The 25,693-nt window shown below is 34.7% G+C and overlaps 1 protein-coding gene across 2 annotated transcripts; it reads left to right on the forward strand.

The window, feature by feature from the left end:
- The first annotated feature begins 29 nt into the window (after positions 1-29).
- LOC144972811 (coiled-coil domain-containing protein 40-like) lies at positions 30-24,327 on the forward strand. 2 transcript variants are annotated; one of them, XM_078914474.1, is made up of 22 exons: positions 30-96; positions 8,006-8,063; positions 8,367-9,054; positions 9,366-9,425; positions 11,134-11,324; positions 11,739-11,822; positions 12,287-12,373; positions 12,640-12,772; positions 13,322-13,479; positions 14,045-14,185; positions 14,597-14,700; positions 15,578-15,728; positions 16,016-16,108; positions 17,478-17,660; positions 18,223-18,468; positions 18,769-18,982; positions 20,208-20,377; positions 20,702-20,793; positions 21,112-21,300; positions 21,873-21,993; positions 22,528-22,686; positions 23,203-24,327. In XM_078914474.1, exons 1-22 carry the CDS (start codon positions 77-79, stop codon positions 23,452-23,454), a joined length of 3,594 nt encoding a protein of 1,197 aa, XP_078770600.1. In that variant the 5' UTR covers positions 30-76; the 3' UTR covers positions 23,455-24,327. The 2 variants fall into 2 exon arrangements, with proteins under 2 accessions (XP_078770600.1, XP_078770601.1); XM_078914475.1 differs by lacking the exons at positions 30-96; positions 8,006-8,063; positions 8,367-9,054; positions 9,366-9,425 and adding an exon at positions 9,988-10,219.
- Positions 24,328-25,693: the final 1,366 nt, after the last annotated feature.

Genomic DNA, 25,693 nt, shown 5'->3' on the forward strand with positions numbered 1-25,693 from the left:
TGGATAATATTAAAAGAATTTGTATCAACTTCCTCTTGAGTGTTATCCCTCACATAGCAACTAGCAACAATAAATCATGGCGGACGAAGAGGATAGGTGAGTTTTTTTTTCTTTTTAAAATAGCTGAACATAAAATGCCGGGTACTTTATCATGTATTGATTACATTTTGGTAATGACCATGATCATTAAAGAAATGGGAGACTTTTACTTTCAACTTGTTTTGTGCTTGTGACTCTTATTGAAAAACACGAAGGCAACACTTGTTAACAATTCACAACACTAAAAACCCAACGCCAATACATCACCAACACATAATCATAATCGCTGATTGTTAGTTTAGTTTTTAACAGTTTTCACAAGTATGTGGTAGTTAATGTGACATTTATCATAATATTAATATTAATTCGATTGGAATCAAAAGCATTGCTGTTCAAGGAGAAAAATAAAAACGGTAAATAGATAGAGGCACTTTGATAACTCCAGTCCAGTGGCCGCCGATAGGCTCACTGTAAGGTGAAACTCGTTTTTTGGAACTTTATTATTGACCCTTTACTGTGTTGGTCACCATGGCGTTATTTGTGAACCTATGTAACTAATTTTGGTATCATTATAAAGGGCACAAAACAAGCTTTCTAACGGTGTATTTCATTTTTAATTCCTGATTGTATTTCTCAGAAAGCTTATGTAATAAAAATTTTAAAATTTTTGAATTACAAGAACTTTTAAAATTATGGATACATTTTAATTATACTTCATACATCGATAGACAATTAATTGAAGAATATTTCTGCCAAATTTCATCAAAATTGATACACTCGCTCATTGTTTTATTTTTCCCGCCACCAACCCCACTTTTTAGGATAAAAACCTCATATTTTTTTCCATTTTCATTTATCCTTAATTTTTTCCATACTTTCCATACATGAAAATGATTTATATGAAAATAAAGCTCATTTTCTGACCTTTAAAATGATATCTAACACTTGCCATTTATTTTTTAATTGAAACAAAACTACTGAAAACAATAAGTGGGCCATGTTGACTGCAAGACTCAAAATTTCCCGACAGCCGCGAGATGCTGGTTTTGAGGCAGCAGTGAGATCACAGATTCTCTCTGTAAAATTGACAAAAAATTTCAGTAGAAAAATATAAATAACTCTGGAACCGTAGGTCGTAGAGAAACAAATAAGGTATCAAATTTTATGTTTTTTCAAGTCCCATCCCCCTGACTGAGTCAAATCAAGATATTTTGAGTTTGAAAATTTTATCAAAGTGCCTAATAGATAGTGATAGATCTCTCTGGTCTCCGTTGTCAGTAATCAGTACCTCTCGTCACACTGGATAATTAACTTAAAAAGAATATTGACCAATTCTTCTTCTTCTTCTTTTTCTTCTTCTTCTTCTTCTTCCTTTGATTGCCCACAATCAATTGGTTGATTATTATGGCATATATGAAAGTGCTTTCTAATCTCTCTGTATTAGTCTGTATTATTCATTGTTTATAATCGTTAGTCTAAAATCAATTTCCAGGACATTCAGGGGTCGTCAACGTTGGTCAGTGGTGGTTTGTGTAAGGTCTAAGTATTTGCATAGCAACTTGCCACAAAAGCATCAATTGTAGTGACTTCAGTCACTTTAGCGTCAAGCTGGTTCCAGTCTCTGACCGTACGCGGCAAGAAGGAAAAACCATGGTATTGTGTTCTGTGTGTTATGAGGCTGTATTGGTTGTTGTTACCTCTTCTCTGTCTCAAAGGTGCTGGTATCAGTTTTTTCTTGATGACTGGGCACCAGCGAGGTGGCGCTTGATCTTAAATAGCATTGCCAATCCTGCTGACCCTCTGCGGTGTTCCAATTTCGGCCACCGTAGTGTCTCTAGCATGTCTGATACACTTGAGGTGTTGTGATGTCTTTTCAGGACGTAGCGTGCAGCTCCTCTTTGCACTGATTCTATTTTTGAGATGTATTTTTGGGTGTGGGGATCCCAAACAGTGGAAGCATATTCCAGAACAGCTCTTACAAATGTTTTGTATCCTTTTCCTTGATTTTCGAGGAGCTAATTTTTAGGTTACGCCTTAATAATCCCAGTGTTTTGTTTGCCTTACTTGTGATCTTGTTAATATGCTCATCCCATGTTAGGTCTTTTTTCATGCTAACACCAAGATATTTTGCAACACTCACTGTCTCCAATGTATGTCCATGTAAGTGGTATTCAGTTATCGTGGGTGTTTTTGATCTTGTTATGGACTTTAATTCGCACTTCGCTGGGTGGAACATCATATCCCAGCTTTCTTCCCACACCTCCAGTTGACGCAGACGCTGTAGACTGCAGCATCGTCCGCAAAGAGTCCGGCTGTTGTGGCCAGATTAAGATTCACCTTGCCTCAGTGAAAAGGCATGGACTATATGTTTTGAATACACTTCCTGTCCTATTTCCTCATCTTTTTTCATTCTTGATGGGGTGTTTGCCTTCCCATATTGGGCATGAAGGTCACTCAGTTGCTGTGTCTTCTATCTTCATATCTATTTTCCTATCTACTTGATCAGTCTTCGTCTTGGAGTGAGACTATAAAGCTATTATATAGCTATACTTTGTTTTGTCCTGACCCTGACCAGAGTCCTTGGTCGGGAGGGAAACAGTCAAATGTATAGTAGTTTTGGGAGATTTTATTGTTTCCTTGTAAATCTTGCCTTTCGTTTTTTGTTTTACTTAATCCTCTTCGCTCATTGTGGTGCATAGGACCTCTACGAACGTCTGCCATCTAATTCTGTCCTTGGCCATCTTCTTGGTAGCCTCCCAGGCGAGGCCTGCCATTTTCAATTAGTCTGAAACTCAGCACCTCCATGTCTGTTTTGGGCACCCCTCCTTTGTCTCCCTTATGGATTCCAATCAAGGGATTGGCGGATGACATTACTCCCCTGTCTTCTTAATGTGTGTTTTTTGCTAAAGTATTCACAAGAGAAGATCCCGCAAACTTTCCTGGCTTTGAACGGAGTGGCATTGATGGGTTTCTTGAAGACACAATTATCACTGAAAAGCAGGTCCTAGAAAACCTAAAAAAAGATAAACCCCTCTAAAGCAATGGGCCAGACAAGATCCCCCCTAAATTACTGAGAGGGGCATGTAATGAACTTTCCAAGCCCTTGACATTACTCTTTAATAAGTCACTTGTTGAACAGACACTCCCAATCGAATGGAAAAATGCTCAAGTATGTCCTATTTACAAGAAAGGTAAAAAATCGGACCCATCTAATTACAGACCAGTAAGCTTGACCTCAGTAATCTGCAAGCAAATGGAATCTTGTCTTAGAGAAGCCATAATGAACTTTATGAACCCCTTTTTGTCACATAACCAGCATGGGTTTCTTGGTAGACGCTCTTGCCCTAACCAACTCCTTGATTGTATTGGAGAATGGACTCAAATGCTTGACAATGGTATGCCGGTTGATGCCATCTGCCTAGATTTTGCAAAATGTTTTGATTCTGTCCCTCACCAACGCCTACTTTATAAGCTTGAACAATATGGAATTAGTTGCAGTGTGTTGGGATGGCTGCAAGACTTTCTGCTAAACCGAAAACAGCAAGTAGTGATCAATGGTGAAGCATCAGAATGGAAACCAGTTCTATCAGGGATCCCCCAAGGTAGCGTCTTGGGCCCAGTTTTATTTATATGCTATGTAAACGACATGCCCGAAGCAGTAAACTCCTTCATAAAAATGTTTGCTGACGACGCCAAAGTTTTTTCATCTGTAAATAATGTCAAAGAAGCTGGCCGATTGCAAGATGACCTAGACACACTTCAGTTGTGGTCTAAAAAATGGCAACTCCGTTTCAATGCAAATAAATGCAAGGTTATGCACCTAAGAAACAACAACAGCCAATATGTCTACAGGATGAAGGATAGTAAGGGAGCTGAAATCAAATTGGACAGTACTTTATGTGAAAAAGACCTTGGTGTATATGTGGACCCCAAATTGAATTTTAGCCAGCACTGTGAAAACAAAGCAAATAGAATCCTGGGACTTGTCAGATCTTTCGACTATATAGACAAACCCATATTAACCACTCTTTTTAAAAGTCTAATAAGATCACACTTGGAATATGAAAACTGTATATGGTCCCCCATCAATAAATCAGATGCTTTACTCATTGAAAATGTCCAACGTCGAGCCACCAAACTTGTTCCCGAAATTTCAAACCTCAGCTACAAAGATAGACTCAGAGCATTAGACCTCCCTAGCCTCATGTACAGAAGACTCAGAGGAGATCTAATTGAAACTTATAAATTGACCAACAGTCTCTACAAAGTAAACGTAGAAGATTACCTCACATTTAACAAGGACAAAAGAACAAGAGGCCACTGTTATAAACTTGCCAAACAAAATTGCCGTTTAAACATCCGAAAAAATTTCTTTAGTCAGCGAATTGTTGAGACATGGAATAGCCTGCCTGAAAAACTAGTTACAGTGTCAAGCATAAACAGCTTTCAAAGCCAAATTGATAGTTTCCTGCAGGATCTAAAATACAGCACTGATTTCCCATTGAAGCCAGCCTTTCGACCTCCACAAGTTGGTGGAGACCGATCCAAAGACTATCAACGGGCCACCGGCCCTCTACGATGAACTCATACTCATACTCATACTCATATAACCAACCCATCTCCATTTTCTTCTCCTGATTTGGGTTTCAATAGGCTTTTGGTTTGACCTTCTCCATCGTTCTATGTTGGGGATGTGGTCTTGCCCTCTGATTTTCAAAATACTGCGGATGCATTTGTTAATGAAGGTCTGAATTTTGTGAGTAAGGGTGTTTGCGACCCTTCAGGTTTCCGATCCATACAGTAGAACAGGTTTTACATTGGCGTCAAATATTCTAAGCTTAGTTACATTAATTAGAGATAGCTATTGCTTTCCATATGGGTGACAAGGTGGCAGAAGTATGCTGGGCTTTCCTCATTCTGGCTTCAATATCTTCCTCTGTACCTCCTGTTTCACTAACTTTACTGCCTAAGTATGTGAAGTCATTTACATCTTGAATTGTAGATCCTGATATATGAACTGGGATTTGGTGTTGGTTATTAATTCACATTACCTTTGTTTTTCAACATTTATTTTGAGACCAACATTATTGGCTGTTTCTGTCAAGCAGTCTACTTTAAGTTGCATGTCTCATATGGCTATGTGGTCTTGTGTTATGACACTTGTTTTCAGATTGGAAGGTCCTGGGTTTGAGCCTCACTCAGTGCATAGTTGAGCCTTGGACAAGACTCTTTATTCACATTCTCTCACCACACTAAGGTGCCAAATGAGTACATGGCTGTTAACAGCCTTGTCTTTGTCAGATACATTGTAATATCGCCTAACAGGCATCGTGTCTTGTTCTATATGTTACATGTTGTCATTGGTCAGGGACCCTTTGTAAAGCACTTTGAGCACGTTTAGTGGATATTGTGCTATATAAGCTCAAGTGTTTTTTATTTATTATTATTATTTATTTTTAATGCGATGGCTCACTAAGGAGATGTCATCTTCAAACTCTAGATCTTCCAGTTTTTTTGAGAAGTTCCAATGTATTCCTCGCCCTGAGTTTGTGAATGCTTCTCTTGTCGTCCCGTTAAGCAGAAGCAAGAAGAGAAGATGGGACAGAGGGCATCCTTGCCTCACTCTGGTGGAAACCTGGAATTCAGTTGAGTGTTTTCCTTGGTGGATGACTTAGCAGGAAAAGTCTTCATGTTGCAATTTTATAAAGTCCACTAGTTTCTGTGGGACTCCATAGTGGAGGAGGATGTTCCATGTTATTTGTCCATCCAGACGGTCGAAAGCCTTTTTCAAAGTCTATGAAACAGACATAAAGAGGAGACTGCCACTCCAATGTCTGTTCTTTGATGATTCCTAAAGTGGCAATCTGGTCAATACATGATCAGCCTTTTCAAAATCCTGCTTGTTCATCTTTAATAGTGCTTTCTGCGGCATCTCTCATTCTTTACAGAATAATTTCTGTTAGCACTTTGCATCGTACTGATAGTAATGTAATACCTCTCCATTTGCTGTAGTGTGACAGGTCTCCATTTTTGGTAGTTTTATTAGGAGCCCTTTTTTTCGATTCGACAGGTATTTCACGTTTGCTTCACACTGGGTTTAGTAACTTATGTAGCTGATTGGCAATTTCAGTTGACCCATCTTTGAAGACCTCAGGTGGTATGTTATCTATTCCTTGTAAATCACCTCCCTATTATGTACTGTTATATTTTTTTGTTCTGTTTTGAATTTATAATGATTTGCATTCCTCGAAGTGGGATCATGTGCTTGGATGAGAGTGGTGACTCAGACTCAGATAGTTTGCTCTTGGAATCTACCTCTGGTACCATTTTAAACCATTCGTCTTTGTCTTTCTAATTACTTCTTCTTCTTTTTCTTCTTCTTCTTCTTCTTCTTCTTCTTCTTCTTCTTCTTCTTCTTCTTCTTCTTCTTCTTCTTTCTTCTTCTTCTTTTCTTCTTCTTCTTTCTTCTTCTTTTCTTCTTCTTCTTCTTCTTCTTCTTCTTCTTCTTCTTCTTCTTCTTCTTCTTCTTCTTCTTCTTCTTCTTCTTCTTCTTCTTCTTCTTCTCTCTTCTTCTTCTTCTTCTTCTTCTTCTTCTTCTTCTTCTTCTTCTTCTTCTTCTTCTTCTTCTTCTTCTTCTTCTTCTTCTTCTTCTTCTTCTTCTTCTTCTTCTTCTTCTTCTTCTTCTTCTTCTTCTTCTTCTTCTTCTTCTTCTTCTTCTTCTTCTTCTTCTTCTTCTTCTCTTCTTCTTCTTCTTCTTCTTCTTCTTCTTCTTCTTCTCTTCTTCTTTCTTCTTCTTCTTCTTCTTCTTCTTCTTTTCTTCTTCTTCTTCTTCTTCTTCTTCTTCTTCTTCTTCTTCTTCTTCTTCTTCTTTTCTTCTTCTTCTTCTTCTTCTTCTTCTTCTTCTTTTCTTCTTCTTCTTCTTCTTCTTCTTCTCTTCTTCTTCTTCTTCTTTCTTCTTCTTTTCTTCTTCTTCTTCTTCTCTTCTTCTTCTTCTTCTTCTTCTTCTTCTCTTCTTCTTCTTCTTCTTCTTCTTCTTCTTCTTCTTCTTCTTTCTTCTTCTTCTTCTTCTTCTTCTTCTTCTTCTTCTTCTTCTTCTTCTTCTTCTTCTTCTTCTTCTTCCTTCTTCTTCTTCTTCTTCTTTCTTCTTTCTTCTTCTTCTTCTTCTTCTTCTTCTTTCTTCTTCTTCTTCTTCTTCTTCTTCTTCTTCTTCTTCTTCTTTCTTCTTCTTCTTCTTCTTTCTTCTTTCTTCTTCTCTTCTTTCTTCTTCTTCTTCTTCTTTCTTCTTTTCTTCTTCTTCTTCTTCTTCTTCTTCTTCTTCTCTTCTTCTTCTTCTTCTTCTTCTTCTTTTCTTCTTCTTCTCTTCTTCTTCTTCTTCTTCTTCTTCTTCTTCTTCTTCTTCTTCTCTTCTTCTCTTCTTCTTCTTCTTCTTCTCTTTCTTCTTCTTTCTATTTCTTCTATCTTCTTCTTCTTCTTCTACTTCTTCTTCTTCTTCTTCTTCTTCTTCTCTTCTTCTTCTTCTTCTTCTTCTTCTTCTTCTTCTTCTTCTTTCTTCTTCTTCTCTTCTTCTTCTTCTTCTTCTTCTTCTTCTTTCTTCTTCTTCTTCTTCTTCTTCTTCTTCTTCTCTTCTTTCTTCTTCTTCTTCTTCTTCTTCTTCTTCTTCTTCTTCTTCTTCTTCTTCTTCTTCTTCTTCTCTTCTTCTTCTTCTTCTTCTTCTTCTCTTCTTCTTCTTCTTCTTCTTCTTTCTTCTTCTTCTTCTTCTTCTTCTTCTTCTTCTTCTTCTTCTTCTTCTTCTTCTTCTTCTTCTTCTTCTTCTTCTTCTTCTTCTTCTTCTTCTTCTTCTTCTTCTTCTTCTTCTTCTTCTTCTTCTTCTTCTTCGTCATTCCCTCCTACTCCTCTTCCTCTACCACCCGACCTATCTCTTCCTAATCTGCATGTAAATTATTCTATAATAATTTATCCATAACAGGCAGTCTGTTCCACCTGCACAAGATGGGGACACGACAGCTGGAGATGCACTGAATGAGGTGAATCGAATATAAAAAAATTGAATTTAAATTTGTTTCAGATAACTACTCAACAAATAGATTATAATTGCAACATCTAACAATAGCCTCAATTGACTTTAATTGAAAATAATTCTGTACTAGTTGTATATTACTTTGAGATTATCAGGTTACCATGGGAGATATATTATGACAAATAATAGAATTTTAAACTGTGTTGCATTTAACATTTGATTGCTATCAAATCTGATTTACGATGATTTTGAAATCTTTAGATTATTTATGTAAACCTTTAATTTTTGTTTACAAATTTTACCCCTTCAGTTTGAAGCTAATGGCGTCGAAAAACCAGTTTCACCTCAAGGATCTGTGAGTGGTTCTAAACCAGCATCTAGAGCAGGTTCTCGACCAACTTCTGCTGTCAAGTCACCAGTAGATAAGCCTTCTAAACCTGCCTCCCCGGCCGGTTCAAAACCACCTTCAAGGCCAGGTTCTGCTGCTGCCCAAGGTTCTCGTCCAGGATCTGCTGCTGCCCAAGGTTCTCGACCAGGATCTGCTGCTGCCCAAGGATCTCGGCCAGGCTCTGCTAGATCTGGTGCTAATGTCCAAGGCTCACGACCAGGATCTCAAAGTGAAACTAAACCACAATCTAGACCTGCATCGGGGACAGGTAGCAGACCTGTATCTGCAAAGAAGCCTTCATCTGTAACAGGTGAAGAAAAGCCAGGTTCTGCTGCTGGATCAAGACCAATATCTCGCCAAAGTGTAGGTGATCAGCCGGTCAAGACTCCCTCTCCTCCTGGCTCTAAAACAGGCTCAAGACCAACGTCGGCTGTGAAAGGAGATGACGTTGAAATACCTCGCCCTGAATCACAACAGGCAAGATCAAGGCCAGAATCTGCTAGGTCAGGTGGCAGTCGTATTTCCCAGCCCGAATTGGAGGAGGAACCACAAGACTTTGCTGGGTCTAGACCTGTATCTGCAAAGTCTGGGGGAAGTGAGGACAAGAATGGCAAGTATATTTTAATAATAAAATCTGAATTAATCAAATATTACTTTAAAATTTAATAAATTAACACATCCTTACAAATGCTGTTTAAACAAAATTTTCTAGGGAGGTGAAAAAATAGATGGCTTTAACCATTTTAAAGATAAACCATCGCATTTTCATAGATCTTAAAAGTATTTCCTGAAATTGCTTTTCTGAATTTTCTTTTTCTTTACTTCAGCATTTTCTTTCTTTTCTGTCAGTCCTTTTAGAATGAACTCCCTTGAGCACATTTAAGTAATAGAATTAAATGTTATGTTTTTATGCTTTTGCAGCTTCTGCAAAGATAATACCGGAAGAGGATGATGATTATGAGCCACCAGAAAGAAATTTAGGTGAGTAATAGAAGGAGTGGAGGGAGGAAAATGAGTCTTACTTGAGAGGCATGAATGCAACAGCTGCAGATCGTATTTACAAGTGTACTATCACAATTCGTGAAACAGAATCTAGATTAATTTATTTGATGCTTGATTTGACGATTGGAAACTGCTAACCTCTGTGCGAGGTGTAAAAAGAACATGAGAATGTTGCAATTGAATTAGTGAACTATAGAAGATTGGCTATGATGTCAGGATGATGGGAGAAAACGCTTCGAGAGTTTATATCATTAAGAAAACTGGGTCATGGCTTTCAATTTAAGTGTCAAGGTGTATGAATTTGATATCCCAGTTGTCAATCTAATTTTAATTTCAAATCTTATTGACATGTGAAAGAATATACGAATCATGATTATTGACATTGTATGACAAGACCATCATGAATCATCTTTCATAATTTTGTTGTTGCTGTCATATTTGTATTCTTACTCTGTTATTTAAACAAGGCTTAATGACTTTGAGCTGCAAACCATAAAAAAGAATAATGTTATATAAAAATGAAGGATAGTACTGTTTCAGTATGTAGCAATCTAGGATGATTTTACTAAGACTCCACACAATTGTCATTTATTGCTTGTGGTTAATTACTTCAGGATTCTCAGATGCCGACAGCCCGCCACCATTAGGAAGATATCTAAATACAAAGTCCTCTATAATGAATGTAAGCTTGATGCGTTTAGTCGAACCCGAGGAATATGGTAGGCTGCAACATATGAGCAGTCTTCAAGAGGATCTCAGTATTGAGAGTTCAGGTTGAAATAAATTTGTGTTTCTAATTGAATTGTTTTTCCTGATCAGTTCTCATTACATTAATCAAGATGTTTTCACAATTTCAATTTTTTCATATACTTCGCCAGGACAACTTACTTACATTATAAGTTGATGGATCACACAATTAAAGATCAATTTTGTTTATTTTATTTTACAAATACAAGTGTAATTTTAAACAGATCGATTGATAGAGTATTTCATTTCTCATCAGATTAGTCACTTCAATTAAACAAAATAGCATATTCATTTTTTCCTTAAATTACAATCCAAATAAATTATCTATTGCCATTCGGTTCATTTGCATAACCATTAATGATAGAGTAATATAAAAAAAATCATGGTTGTATTTTGAAGTCACATCTTGATTGAAGAAAATTAGTTTTCTTTTTCAATACAATTTCATTTTTTATGGTTACCTTTTTATTCTCATCCCACGTTCTTGAATTTAATTAAAATGAATTTCTTATTCCCATCCCAAGTTTTTGGATTTGCTTAAAATTAATAATGAATTCCCCTCATTTCAAATTTACAAAATTGAAATACAAATATACCACTTAAGTTATTGTATTTTCTTGAATAGTGCTTATGGAGTTTTGAATAATTTATAATTGTTGTCATGTAAAAGGAAGGTAAGGGTAAGGTGTCTTTAACATTTCTTTAAATATCTTCTGTAATATTCTACCGTAACTAGATTAGGACATTTAACTATAATGTAGTGAAAACCTCTTTCTAAATTAAACATAATAAAAATAATACCAGTTTGTATTCAATACTGTATAGAAATAGGCCCAACATTTCTCTAGTTCTATTGTCTTAATCAATTTCTGTCAGAGCACATTGTGATTTTGCAATTTTAAAAATTTAATTTTTAACATGTTTTTGTTTCATGACAAAGTGATGAGCGATGAGAGTGCTCTACAGATTGATAACTATGGATCTCTTGGGCCTGGAGGAGGTGATGGAGGTGGTGATGATGAGGATGATGATGACGACGATGACGAAGAGGATGATGGTGACCTTGATGGAGGTGATGGAAGTGATGACAGTGACAACGAGACAGATATGGTTGTGCTTGATCCAGACCATGTGAGTAAAATCATACATTCTAATTAAATTGTAGACTGCGATAATCTAATCATAAACACTGAAAGAACATCTTAATAAGGTTATGAAGTACGAACGCTGCTTTATTTGGATTTATTTTTTCAAAATTGTTTTTGATGTTTTTAAAAACAGACTCAATGTTGTGAATAGGAGCGTTAGATGCAGCATGAAATATATTTCATGTGCCATAAACCATAAATATTAAGTCTTAAAATGTATTAATATTGTTTCATATATTATCGATGAATGCAAAATTAACTTTCTTATAAATATTGAAAAATAAAACATTTCGTTTTTTTTTCAAATAATTATATTATTCATGTTATGATAAACCAATCCAAACTATTGTCATAAATATTTGTTAACCTGAATATTTTAAAAAATCCTATATTTCAGCCTTTGATGAAACGCTTCCAAGCTGCTCTCAATGCTCACCTCAACAAACAAAATGAGAAAATATCACTTGAGCTCCGGGACCTGGTACGTTTTCTCTTCATTACCTATTTTATTGCACTGTCCATGTAGGTTTTGAATTGAATAGGGAAATGTAGGTTCAAGTATGTAATGATAATTTGTATTTGGAATTTTAAGCAAGCGATATATTAGATGATATATATTTTATCAAATAGAAAAAAAAAACAATCACTTCAATACCACAACCTTAGAGGTGTCTTTGATCAGCTACTACCACCTACATGCATATTTTCGTCCATAAATGATAATATGAACAGTTTTATATTTTGAATAATTTTTTTCATGTGGACATATCTCTTGAGCTCCGTGACCTGCTTTGTTGTCTCATACCATAATTTGTAAGTTATTACACTCTCAACAGAATTTTGGAATGAACGAATAAACATATAGCAAAACATGTATTAATAAAGTGCATAAAATATCAAGAGATGAAAGACATTCATTTTTGCCTCTCACTTTTTCGTTTACAGGAAGAAACGCTCCGCGTCAAGAGGAAAGAAAGAGAAGATTTGGGTGTTGAACTGTATGGAGTTCAGCAGGAATTAGCTAGATATCAGGTTTGAAAATGGCTTTTTAGCCCTTATTCATTTCTATCATGAAAGCATAAAATGGCTGGGCTGTCATGGAATAAAAATGTAATTAAAATAAAGTAAATTATGATGCCTAAGCAAGTATTTTATTTTATATGCCATTGTTAAAAAGCATTGATAAAACGATTTTATATATTGATTGAATAGTAAATTATTTGAATGATGGACAAAACCAACAATGACATAATGAAAGAGATATATAGTAAATAAATTACCCTTGTCTTTGTCATCAGATGTTACTCGAGAATAAGCATGATGAAGTTTCCTCTTTGAAGAAAGAAAGGCAGAAAGAAGAACAGGAGCTGACTGACGTCAGATCCCTCTATAAAGACTCACAATTCATTGTCAATAAGGAAAAGAAGAAAGGTAATGATATGGTATAACTTATGTCTTGCTTTCAGTATTCAGGTTAAAGTTTCCAGTCATTATTTCTTTCTATATACAAACTATTAAAATGTGACAGACAAAATTAAGAAAAACAAATGAGAGGGAAAGTCTAATTAATTCAATGACCACGATAAACATTTTGTAATGATATGAATCTCATTACATACTTGTGCTAGTTGTTTTAGCACGTGTATTGTTTTTATTTTCTTTTACTTGCTGTTAGCAAATCAACAGTTTCACTCTTGAGAACTTATAAGTTGCTGGCATGATATTATTACGATCAGATGATCCTTCTACTGAGAAAGTCTCAAACAGTAATTTGATGGATGTAAGATGTCAATTAAAAACTCATGTAAAACAACCTTATCATAATGTCTTTCAGAAAACCATGCAATTTTTAATATTGACCATAGTGGCATGTGTTAAGTATTTTTTATTGTTTTGATCTACATTTTTTAGACAAGGAGCACTGGATTTGAAAAAAGTATACTTTATAATGAAGAATGTGTTCATTTTTCTCTTCTCAAGGCTCTGATCTCCAGAGTGAAGTAGAAAATTTGGCTCTCCGGCTATTTTATATGGACAATGCCAAGGAAGATGTAAGGTCAGACATTGCCGTTATGCGCCGTGCTGCAGAAAAAGTAGAATCTGAAGTCTCAAAGGCTGAAATGGAAAAACAAAAACAGGTTAGACGTGTTTCTCTCCCTTCTAATTGTACAAGAGGGAATAAAATGCTTATTTTTTCGTTAAAAAATAATCTCATTTTGAAAAAGGAACTTATTAAAGGTTTGATGAATTAAATGAAAAATGGAATTTTAAGCTAAACTCATAAAATTTGATATAGAATAAAAGCTTCTATTAGGAAGTGAGTTTTCTTTCTTAAACTTCTAAATATTTAATTGATTCCTAATTCAGATTTCTTTTGCTGTTAAAGTCAATTTTCTTCAACCAGTTTATTCTGATGTTATACAACATTGATGCGGGGGTAAACAGAGTAAGCAGTCTCAGCATACAAATGTTTTCAGATAATTTACTTTTGTCCCATTCACAAAGACAATTACTATTTTAAAAACCAATCTTCATCTTTCAAAATAGATTAGCTAATAAATAATTTCTGTAATGGTACATGATTTTTGGATGTGTTTTTCTTTTCTAAACTCTAACCATCCCTGCTAAGATAGAAATTTCAAATAATTTTACAGATTTGAAAATGTCTACCTTTGTCTTATATTCTGAATTTTGTTTCATCAGGATTTGTATGTAGACCGTCTCGTAGAAAAAGTGGATAAACTAAAAGAAGAAATTGCAATGTACGAGGCACAGATTAGTGCTCAGTCTGAGGAAACAAAAGCTGCTAAAGAAAGTTTGATGGAAGCTTACATGGAAATTGAGGTATGTGGTTTTGTTCAGAATATGGGTTTTTTAAAGATTTAGATTCTTGATAGCATATATGCAATGTATTGTAGCACTCTGATTAGTACTTCAATTTTAAAACAGTTTTAGCTTATTACTTATATCAGTGCATGGATAGGAAGAGGATACACATTTTCAAATTTATGCTTATCGCATAAACTCCGTTTAAATAGATGCAAGACAAAGAATTTTGCATCCTATGAATACGAGTAGTAAAAATCTACTCGAGTTACACTATCTCTCCAAAGTAACCAAATAATTTTTAAAACCGATGTTAGACATTTTGTTCCTTGTATCTTACGATTCAAATTCTTAAATAATTGTGAATTACAAAGGAATGCCTGTCTCTGTTAAAAAATATTTACTCTTTACCAACTGTCCACAAACTAGACAATCAACCTGGAAAAGAAAGATCTGTATCAAAAATGGTCAAGCTCTCTCATTGGTATGAGGAGGAGAGATGAAGCTCATTCTGCAATGCAAGAAGCCCTTGAGTAAGTATTTTAGATTAAAAAAAAAAAACCCACAAATTTAACGAAAATGGTTTTAATCATTTTGAAAATACAGTGTGTAATACCATTGTAATATTCCATATTTTAAATGATCGATGATTTCCCAATATCCCAATATTTGTTTAGAAAAACATACTATTTCAAGACTTTTAGACGGTACATTCTTATATCTGTTTTGGTTCAATTCTTATTAATTCATGTCTTATCTGCTTCTAGTGAAATGTAAGTCATTATAACACTCACATTGTTGCATTGATGCTGTTTCATATCGTTTTTTGGGGGGAGCTGATTCAACTACCTTAGTTACGATATATTGGAAATCAGTTCAGACTTATTCACTTATTCTCTATATTTTTCCATAATAACAATTGTACCAAGTCGATATAATCATTTTGCTAAGTTAGAAAACTATATCTACTTAGATTTTTACTATTAGTGGAATGTGTTTATTAATGATTATGACCATACAATTGTAAGGACATCTCATATAAAAAAAAATATTTCAAGGGCTCATTGATTCTTGATGGTTGAGCAAAATCCACAAATCTGTCAGTTAAAAAAAAAAAGGACATAGCACTGATATATCAGTTTCGTATGCGTTTGTCATTATGTATATTATTCAGTTAGAGCACTAAAACAGGTTTTTCTATGCAATGACAAGTTTATTCAATTCCATTCCGCTCCATTCCCTGTAAACTGAAACTTCGTGAAGATTTACTGAAGATTCCTCAGCTGTCTTATGACTGATGACAAAAAAAAAAAGAATATAAATCGGAGTCTATTCTCGACTGTTGGATCATTATTCATCATATGTTACTCATTAAAGGTATAATAAAGTTCATTTAAAATATTTTCACAGCCAACAAGAACAGCATATTCTATCCCTTGCCACTGAGATTGAAGGATACAAGAAATCTATACAGAAAGAACAAGAACAAAATGAGAAACTGACCCTTATTTTCAGCAAAACTGAAAAAGAAATAGAACTTGCCAAGAAACATCTCACACAGGTTAATCATGTTCACTTCAATAAAAAAAAAATTGAGATAGTTAAGTCTAACTTAATCAAAGAAACGTCCTAATATTTGATGTTCAACACATGTTGATGTTTAATCAAGTTTGTGAAATAGAAAATGTCACTTATATTTATTGATTCCCTTATAGGAACCTATTTTATCTGGTACCGTATATATAAAAGATCAATTGTAGTACTATAGTGCTCAAACGTAATTAATTACTAGCTCGACATCTGAACAGATTATACCACTGATTTTTTAAATTGGGCTTTCTTTATCAGGTTCATGCAAAACACGATGCCCTGAAAGCTGAATATACAACGTACACTCGAATGTTGCACGAAACAGAACAAGCTCTTACCAGAGCAACAGCTGTGAGTATAACATTTTTGAAATGTTTGAATACATTCAATAATAATTATTAAGGAACATGCTTCCAATTGTGAAACGTGCACCTATTGTCATGACAGAACAAGGTTTTTTACTGTTGATTACTTTCAAGTAAACATTCATCTAGGGCCTTTCCAACTCATTGGTTTGATCTATGTAGGTCACAATTCTATTCCACACATATTCTCCAAATTGGTCATGCAGATCCAAACATTAAAAAATATTTTGAACAACACTAAACCTTTTTAATGGTTTAACGTGACACAGTTATAGAATGACCTTCGCCTCTAAACCTGCAGTAAACTTATTGTTACGGGGTTCAACAAGAGGTGAACAAGGGAGCAAGTCATGTCATCCTAGCTCACTTGCTGTACTGCACTGTGGCTCTTTCCTGGGGGTGTTCAGTCTACATTTTGAAATAGACCCTAAAAATAAAATTTCACATTGAATGAATAAAGGGATTTTATAAGTTTTGTAATTTTTATTAATGTTATTTATCCCTTTGAAAGTAATAGACCTTCCTGCCATATACGCACGGAATATTGCAAGCTTTCATCCCAGTCATTGGAAGTGGTAAGAGTTTATGAGTGTAAAATGCCTTACCCAAAAGCATAATGTCAAGATCAGGAAATTATGGCTTTGCATTCAAATAGTGATTGGTCACGCTCAATTATATTCCTTGACATTTATAGTGAGTGAAGATTAACAACACGGACATATGGTCCGCTCTTAGTTAAAGTCTTCTGCAGTTATTGGACTTGGATTGCATATAATAATAAGATATCCTTGTCAAAACATTGTGACGATGTACTAATACTACTGCTACTACTACTGCCACTACTACTAATTGTACTGCCACTACTACTAATTCTACTGCTACTACTACTACTACTACTACTACTACTACTACTACTACTACTACTACTACTACTACTACTACTACTACTACTACTACTACTAGTACTACTACTAGTACTACTACTACTACTACTACTACTACTACTACTTCTACTACTACTACTACTACTACTACTACTACTACTACTACTACTACTACTACTACCACTACCACCCCACCACTACCACAAATGTTAAGTGTCATGAACATGACAGTCGTATTGCCTTTTTATGCCATCCCATGTCAAAAATGATAGCAGCGTTTTGTTTATAAATTTTACTTAATCACCACTTATATTAAACAATGTTCATAGACTTCATGAAACAAGGCTGAGTTTATTGGATCCTTCCTCTTGTATATTTCTTTATTCTTTGTCATGAACTGTTTCATTTATTTTACACTAGTGTCTACTCCCAACGTTTTCACTTTTTAACATTTTATGTTGCTTTAAACAGGACAAGACCTTGAAATTGTCAGAGCAAAGCTCCTTGATGAAACAGATAGAACAAGAATACTTAGCTAAAAATAAGTTGGAGGATGAGATTGTGGAGAAGATGCAGACACAGCTTACTCTTGACAAGGCTGGACAGTACAGTCGAAAGTTAACCAAGAAAACCAGGGATCGATCCAAAAATCTGGTATGTATTTTTGATTTTTAGATAAAACAGGCCACTCTTTGCTGAAATCACTTAGCTAAATAAATAGGACATTTGGGAAGATTATTGATATTATCAGTAGAAACTAAAAAAACCCGTTGGTAATCAACTCTCATTCCTTAAAAATAGTAACTTTAAAAGAAAAAAATTAAAGAACAAAACAATCGCACAAACACAGACAAACAATAGAAGGAATAAACAAAAAAGAACAAGAAAAGCAAAGCGATATAACACACACGCACACACACACACACACACACACACACACACACACACACACACACACACCACATAAAACCAATTACCTCTGCACACACACACACCACATAAAACCAATTACCTCTGATTGAATAACTAGTAAACAAAACAAGGAGTAAAGTCTTAACGCAATATTTGAGAAACTATTCTAACTAAAAGATTTACATTAATTGATTTTATAATTAAAAAAAAAAGTACATTGTTTGATTACACAAGATTTAAACATAGACTATATTCAATCTTATTGACATATATTGGTATCTATCAATGTTTTACTTTGTCTTAGGAACACGAAATGGCAGATGTGGAGAATCAAATTGCCAATTCCACCCTGGAAACAGTCAACATACGGACAAGAGTGCAACGCTTGAGAAAGATTTTAGACGAGCTAGACGAACAGATTAAAGACCAGAATGCAGTTATAACCAAGAGTGAGCAGGAAATTGTCAAGAGAAATGCTATCATAGAAAGAAAACAGAATCAAGTGGATATCATGAATAAGAAACTGAACCAGATGATTGCAAATGCTGGGGTGAGTTTTGCTTCTTTTACTTTATCTTGCGCTCTCTTTCCTTTTTATATTTTGATGTTGATATTGTTGTTCTTGTTCTTTGTGTAATTGATGATGATGATGATGATGGATGATGATGATGATGATGATGATGATGATGATGATGATGTTGATCAAGATGATGATGGTGATAATAATGATGATGGTGATAGTGATGATAATAATGGTGATGAAAAGGATGATGTTGATACTGATAATGATTTATTTACGAAAAATAACAAAACAGTCCAAAACTAACACACTGTTCTTCTCATATGACAGGGCGTAGAGCTAGGACCTTTAGAAATTCAGATCAACTCTTTGCAAAAGTCAATCGATTTGCGTAATCAAGAAGTGATAGAACTGCAACAACTATGGCTCAGGCAGCAGAGTGAACTGGTCCGCTTGTCCCAGAACAGAGAGAAAGAGCAGCAGGAATTAGTGGCATGCAAACGACAGCTGACAATCTTGTCACAGAAGAAGATTAGAACAGAAAGTGAGTTAATTTTTAAGTCTTTTAATAAATGGATGATAAAATCAAATATAGGCACATCACTTTACATTTTGAGAATCTTTAATATTCCTCCAGGGGGTCCTGATAGCTCAGTTTGTAGAGTACTCGCTTCACATGCAAAGGGACCGAGAGTGAGGCTGAGTGAAGTCACGATTATTTTTTTTGACCCCCTGCCCAATCAGGTTGGGTAGCTGGGTCTGTTAGGGTGGCTTTTCCTCAAAGGATGACCTTTCCTCTATAGATTTTACAAATTAGATTATATTTCGTGTCGTGGCTGTTATTTCTTTTGACAAAACATCATGTCCTCTAACAAGGGAAATCACTGCAATAAACCTGAGAATACTTAGAGTGCTCCAAATCGGTTGAGACAAAATCACCTTTTCAGGCAAAGTGGTTACAAGCTAGTGCTATTGTCCATTTATGGCTCCATGGGCTTACTGGCACTGAAGGACCACTAGAAGTTTCCTCCATCTAATATTGGCAGTTATCTTGACTATTTTTGTTTCAAATACTTTCCGTTTAAGGAATGACTTACCTGACGACATTAAGCTTCTGTGAGACCTTTGAAAATGCACTACAAAATATCAGGAAGATATTAAGTCTGAATGACAGAAGTATAAATGTTTGATGCGTCTTCATGACAGACGCCAAATGGCTTTTTGTTCAATTTTAGGTGGAACGTACATAAGGCATAGAAATGTTAGTGGGCTCTTTTTGATACAGTGAAACTAATGACATGCTCTTACATATGGTGGTCAAGACACTTTTTGTGAGCGAGAAACACAAATACACATGTAAAATGTAAACCTATAATGACTTGAGAAACAATTAACTCTTTGGCTGACAGAAAACAAACAGAAACGAAAGAAAGAAAAAAACAAGAACCCCCCCCCCCCCCAAAAAAAAAAAAAAAGAAAAAAAAAAAGAAAAGAAGAATAAAAAAGACAAAAACAAAGACAAAAATAAAAATAAATAAAAACAAAAATAAAACAAACTCAACAACAGCTACAACAAAGAAAAATCACAGAAAACTCCAGTAATAGACAGTGGTATGAAGCCGACTTATTGTATTTGTATTTTCTAAAAGTGTAGCAATCATCTTCAAACTGTCAAGATCCCAAAGAACAGATGTGTATAATATAATTTTGATATTTAAAAAAATGTTTTTGAGATAGATCACATGAAAACTTCTCTTCTTGAATTCCAGATGACATAGATCAGCAGAGCAGGGAGATGTGTGACATCGAACGAAATGTCCGAAACATGCGTAATGACATCCTGAAACTTAATACATTACTGCACAAAGAGAAAAATGTGGGAGATGACCTTGAAAGAGGAAATGCCCTTATGGAGCACGCTTTTGTCTCTGGCCTAAAGGTAAAACTCTTACTCCAATAAGTATTAGCAATGTAAGTAATGATGGGGGGGGGGGGGGGGAGGATAGATAGATAGATAGAAGAGAGAAGAGAGAGAGAGAGAGAGAGAGAGAGAGAGAGAGAGAGAGAGAGAGAGAGAGAGAGAGAGGAGAGAGAGAGAGAGGAGAGAGAGAGAGAGAGGAGAGAGAGAGAGAGAGAGAGAGAGAGAGAGAGAGAGAGAGAGAGAGAGAGAGAGAGAGAGAGAGAGGGCGGGGGATTTAATGGCTGATTGTTTTAAAATTGAATTGACAGAGTGATTATTTTTAATTTTATTGGTTTCCCCCAGGATGCAGAATTACAGTCAATTGAACTTCAAGGCAGACTAGACTCTATCAAAGAAGAAAAGGAGAGATTGCTTAACAGTCTTGTGGAAGCTGAGTATGATATTGTTTTCTCCTTTTAAATTACTATTTAGTTTGCATTGCATGCTTTTTTTTTCAAACATTATATTTTGTATCTCAAACCAGATGAGAAATGATCACTGTTTTGACATTAAGTGCTTCACATAAAAGAGAAAAATTCTGTATAAACAGGACAAAGAAAACCAAATAACAGGATGTTGAGAGATAAAGTAATTTATTGACGTTTTTAATTGATTGCTTAATTAATTAATGTTAATCTATTTATCCTAACATTTGCCTCTTTAGCTCTGTTCAAATTTAACTTAATTCTTTTTAATTTGGAACATGTTCACAGACGCCAAATTATGCTGTGGGAAAAGAAGACCCAACTGGCTAGAGAAACACGCGCAGCTGTAGACTCGGAAGTTGGCCAAGGTGAAATGCGTGCCATGCGTGCTGAAATTCACCGGATGCAGGTCCGTCATTCTCAGCTAATGAAACAACAGGAGAAGATGATCCAGGACATGGAAAAGGCTGTTTCAAGGTTAGTGGAAACTATGGATATGATCAAAAATAGTTGAAGGTTTATTTTTAGATAGAGCAAATTACTTGGAAAAAGTCATTTAAGATGGAATTTTATTTAAAAATGGAAGGTTTTATCTTTCTTCAAGTCAGACTGACATTTTAAAATCTATTTGCTCTGGCAATAATATATCAAACAAAAATGAACAGAGTAGAAGAAGAAGAGGAAGAAGAAGAAGAAGAAGAAGAAGAAGAAGAAGAAGAAGAAGAAGAAGAAGAAGAAGAAGAAGAAGAATGAAGAAGAGAAGAAAGAAGAAGAAGAAGAAGAAGAAGAAGAAGAAGAAGAAGAAGAAGAAGAAGAGGAGGAGGAGGAGGAGGAGGAGGAGGAGGAGGAGGAGAGTGCGCGAAGAACATCTATGACAGCACCACAACTTTTTTTTTAAATTGCATGAAATAAAATGAATATAGGTAGGATTGTCACGATATTTAGTGTTCCTAAGGCACTTTGTATACCTGGATTGTCTATGAATAAATAGTTTTTGTATTATTTTTCATTTAAAAATTTGAAATTTTCCCCTTTTTTCATCATTCAAGACGTGACACTATACTGACTCAAGGAGAGGCCCAAGCTAAGATGAAGAAAAAGGTTTTAACCAAAGGAACTTTCGAAAGGCAGATGGCAGAAATCAGAAAGAAAATAAAACAGACTATCAACGTATGTATCATTTGAACAATCTATATCTCCCCTGATGATGGTAAACGCCAATAATAGTTTGAAGGCATCTACAGCATTAAATCATGTGTATCTTTAAAATCAGAATCCACTTGATTTCATTTGAATTATGACTGATAGGTCAATAAATGCAATTTTAAGCATCTTTATAATATTTAAAAGAATGTTTTTCTTGATTACATACAGTGGATTGTTTACACGATGAATTGCTGAAATGCATTTATCATTTTTGCAAAGATAAACAAACGGTTATTATTTCTGTAACAAGAAATGTTTGATTCTTGTACAATGGAGTGGACACTGTAGGTACATCCTTTTCCAGTAAAGGCAAATCAATTTACTCTCTTTGATCAAGGTCTGGGATTTTTTCTATCGTGACCTCCGAAGTCAGTCAGGTGGTATATCAGTTAAATCACAGAATGTAAATATGACTATCATTATTATTATTATTATTATTATTTTATTTTTATTTTATTTATTTTTTTTTTAAATCGATAACTTTGCTTTTTTAAAAAGGAGGCTAATTCCTGTGACAATGAGATAAAAGAACTACGTGAGCATCAGCAAGTGTTGAGCGAAAAGTTGGGAGAGAAGCAAATTAACTGTCAACAGCTACAGGGTGTTTCTGATTCTCTTGATGGCGATGTGGACAGGACTTTGGAAGTCAAACAAAAGGTTGGAACAAAGATTTCTTTGACATTGCAACTGTTCTTATTGTCGTCATAATAATAATAATAATAATAATAATCATCACCATCTTCTACGTTATAGAAAGATAGAAGCATTATGATGATCATTGGCCCCAACACATTACAATCGCAACCACTAGAACTACCACCTCACCACTACCTTCATCATTACCATCACCATCATCATCATCATCATCATCATCATCATCTTCATCACCATCATCATCATCATCATCATCATCATCATCATCATCATCATCATCATCATCATCATCATCATCATCATCATTAATCATCATCATCATCATCATCATCATCATCATCATCATCATCATCATCATCATCCTCCCCTCCTCCTTTTTATCATCATCAACATCATCGTGCAGATATCTATTGTTCTGCCTTGCTAATCCAATGAAGGCTGGAGGCCAGTAACATTACATGGGAATAAATTTAGAAGATTTCAAGACACCAACAATCACATTCCCTTTTTATATTCCAGAATCTTGCTGACTTGGTTGCTCTTCAGCAAAAGATGAAATATTACCAGCAAGTAAAAGATGGAAAATATACAATGATTTGCCGCTCACCGTCTGCCTTGGATACGGAGACAAAGAAACAAGAAGATCGTCTGCAGGCTTTGACTGCCATTGTTGACCGTTTGAATGAAGAGTTCCCTCGTGCCCAGCCTGCTCTTAGGAAAGTTACAATTACTCTCAGAGCTAGAGGAGCCCCACAACCTGATGAAGCATAGAGAGGCTAATTTTGACGTTATGTATTAATTAATTTTCACTTTCGACATGTTAAAAGACTCAGACCATTAAACTTTGATAAAGGATTAAATCTCAAAGTCCTATAAAATTACCAAGACTGACAGTTCAGTGTCTGGGTCTTTGAAAATTACTAAATGACTATAGGAAAAAAAAAATCTCATTCAACTTTAAAGTGAATTAAATCAGATTCAAAAGAATATTTTAAAAAGTTTTTTTTTACAAAAAATATTGTATATAGACATGTTTTTAAAAATTTGTTTAGCGTTCAAAATGAAACTTTATCTTGAGGAAAATAAATGAGTTAAACTCGGATGAAAAGATGCCATTGTAACAATTTTGGCAATATTTTTTGTCGTTTGACTTGAATAAAGCGAATGTATATTTCTTCTTTTTGAAACGGACATTACACATAAAGATCTCTTTCTCTTTAGTTGAAAGCATTTTATTAGTACAGGCTGGTTTAGTTTTACAAATTTTGACATAAAGGGCAACATGCGTCACTTTCAGAATATCCCCTTTAGTATAATGCAGGTCTTTACGATTCTTGATTGTATGCGACATTCATTGTTCATAGAGTATTTCCCAATTTTATCACAAATGGTAAAAGATATGATACATTTCAGAATATATGTATTTGGCTATATTAAAAGGCTAGTGAATTCCATTTTACAGTTATAGTTTCATAATTTACAGACCACAGGCTTTTGTGATTTCTTATTATATTGTGTCTTGTATTTTATGTGCTGTTTTGTTATGTGATAATGTTTTACGTGTTTCTGTTTTGAAGTTTCATTATTCTTGAAATATTTTAGTTTAAGTACTAAAATAAATAATAAAGAATGAAAAAACTTTTATTTTTGGTCCAATTGTTCTTTTTATTAAAAAGGTAATCTGTTTATAACATTAACATCAGTTATTTTGTATTTATTTTGTTTAACAATTTCCGAATTTGATCTCAAAGAGTCAGTGAAATTAAATAATTTCAAAATTGGTTTCCACATGATCATTGTTGATTCACAGAGTGACCATTGATTTTATCTATTCGTATGTTTTTTAATTGATTGACAACATAGTCTGCAATAAAGAAAGACTGTGTCTTTTCTGAAAATGTTGTAATGAGGCAGAATTCTGTGATCAGAATTTAACATCAACAATGTATTCATTCAGAGCCATTAGGCCTATGGAGATGGTTGATCTCAGTCTTTGTAGCGTCAAGCCGATGGTAACAGTTGCTTGCTACCCTTTAAATAGGATGCTGGTCTATTGCAAAGTACTTTCCACTAGAATTATTATGAGTAAACCAGATACTCAAACTACTGCTTGGTGGACATGGGGATTAGAAAAAATACCGACTGCACTCAGAGCTGATACAGAAGCACATCTCTGTGGAATCACCAAACTCAATGCACTTCGGAATTCTTCATTATTTACCCCTTTTACATCTTTCCAATTCACGCAGGGCCACTTGCTTTTAAGGCTTTCTGTTTATACTTGCACTCTTGTAATACACAACACTGCTTAAAGATATGTATTCGCTCACATTTGTCATGTTGGGTATGTAAAGTGTAGTACCCAAGGACACAATGCCGAGGCCAACGTTTTGCTATCACTGTCAAACGCATGGCTGCTGACCACTTTTAACATCGCTTAATTTTGCTACAAAGTGGGTCACAGAATTATTTAAGTTAGCCACTGATAACAACGGTAGTCCGAGTCAGACAACCTTCTCTTGTGATTGGTACTGTATTAGCTTTTTAAAAACCTATTTTTTGATAATAAAAGCATGATATTAACTCTCTTAAGAAATCTTCAAGATTTCCCGTGATCCGTGTATCAATGTTTTAAAAAATAGTTAATTACACTTGATGTCCACTAAACATAATGAAAGCGCTTTACAGAGTTCAAGTTTGATAAAAGTATATATTCAGTAATGTTAATTATCACACAGAAAGTCACTGTTGGTACTTTAGCTTCACATTTCTAAACGACACATCAAAAAATGAATAAACAATCGTAACTTATTATATTGGAACATTGATTGAAGTGAAAAACGTGGATGAAAAGAAGAAACAAACTGATATTTGATCTGTTAAATGTTAACAAGTTTTATTTATTTGATTGAGAGATAGAGTAAAGAAAATACAAATCGAGTATTTGGGACAAATAATTGTTTTTTTTTCAGGTTGCACTTTATATATTATATCGCTGCATACAAAACAA

Source organism: Berghia stephanieae, chromosome 5, assembly GCF_034508935.2.
Source record: "Berghia stephanieae isolate SIO BIC M18660-M18661 chromosome 5, UCSD_Bste_1.3, whole genome shotgun sequence".
Lineage (NCBI taxonomy): Eukaryota > Metazoa > Mollusca > Gastropoda > Nudibranchia > Aeolidiidae > Berghia > Berghia stephanieae.